This window comes from Triticum dicoccoides, chromosome 4B (genome assembly GCF_002162155.2).
Source record: "Triticum dicoccoides isolate Atlit2015 ecotype Zavitan chromosome 4B, WEW_v2.0, whole genome shotgun sequence".
In the NCBI taxonomy this organism is placed as follows: domain Eukaryota; kingdom Viridiplantae; phylum Streptophyta; class Magnoliopsida; order Poales; family Poaceae; genus Triticum; species Triticum dicoccoides.
In genome coordinates, this window is record NC_041387.1 from 32,062,753 (window position 1) to 32,063,682 (window position 930).

At 61.8% G+C, this 930-nt stretch overlaps 1 protein-coding gene across 1 annotated transcript in view; it reads right to left on the bottom strand.

Annotated features, from left to right (window-relative positions):
• The window catches only part of LOC119292463 (phosphatidylinositol 4-kinase alpha 1-like), a 23,141-nt gene extending 23,070 nt beyond the window's left edge, over window positions 1-71 (bottom strand). Inside the window, exon 1 of the mRNA XM_037571297.1 lies at window positions 42-71. Coding sequence (XP_037427194.1) covers window positions 42-71 — 30 coding nt within the window. The remainder of the gene's footprint in view (window positions 1-41) is intronic.
• Window positions 72-930: the final 859 nt, after the last annotated feature.

The following is a 930-nucleotide window of genomic DNA, read 5'->3' on the forward strand; positions in this document are numbered from 1 at the left end:
GTGAGCTTGTCGGCGAGGAGGAGATCCGGGTGCGCGGCCACCAGGTCGCAGAGCTCGTTCAGCGCCTCCATCGGGTTACCGCGGCGGCAATGCGGTCAGATCATGGGGGGAGGGGGTCGTCGCCGCTGCGGCCGCGACGCGGAGCAGATCGGGAGCGGGGGGAGACGCGGAGGAAGAGGAGGCGAGGGGTGGGGAGGGCGGAGACGGAGATGTGCGCCCCTCTCTTTTTTCTCTGACGCGAGAGTGATTGGTGGAGCCGAGGACGACGAGGAGGGGACCCTGGCCTCTCTCTCTCTCTCTCTCTCTCGGGTTGGGTAGAAGTTTTTGGTCGCTCGGCGAAATGTTGGGGACGGCAGGAGAGGAAGGGGCGACCGGATCCGACCTTTTCTTTTCTTTTTCATTTTCTTTTTCTTTTTCATTTTCCTTTTCATGTTTTCACCCTGAAGACTTCCTGGTGGTTTTCGCCGCGCAAGAGCTGCGCAATCTGGCCACGGGCTCCGACTTCATCGAGCACGCTGGCTTCAAGCTCTTCTTCAAGCCATGGCTGCGCCAAGCTCAGGCCACCGCTAGGGTCATGAGGGTTTTGGTGGACATCATGATTGAGGGCATTCCTTCACATGCCTGGGAGTGGGAGACGGCGGCCAAGCTTCTTGGCGCTTCGTGTGACATTGTCAGCCTTGCTCCGGAGACAGCAAATCGCGAGGATCTGCCGCTGTTCAAATTGTGGGCGTGGTGTCGTGACCCGGACCTCGTTCCTGTGCAGAAGATGATCTGGATCCCGGAGCCGCAGGTGGAGGAGGCGCGTCCGGCCGGCAGCCGCCTCTTGGAGTACCCGGCCCTGATCCACATCGCGCGCATGCGCGACTTCACCCCGCCGGAAAACTGGCCCCGGCCGGAGAGCTCAGATGGAAGCGGGCAAAGCGGGCTCCC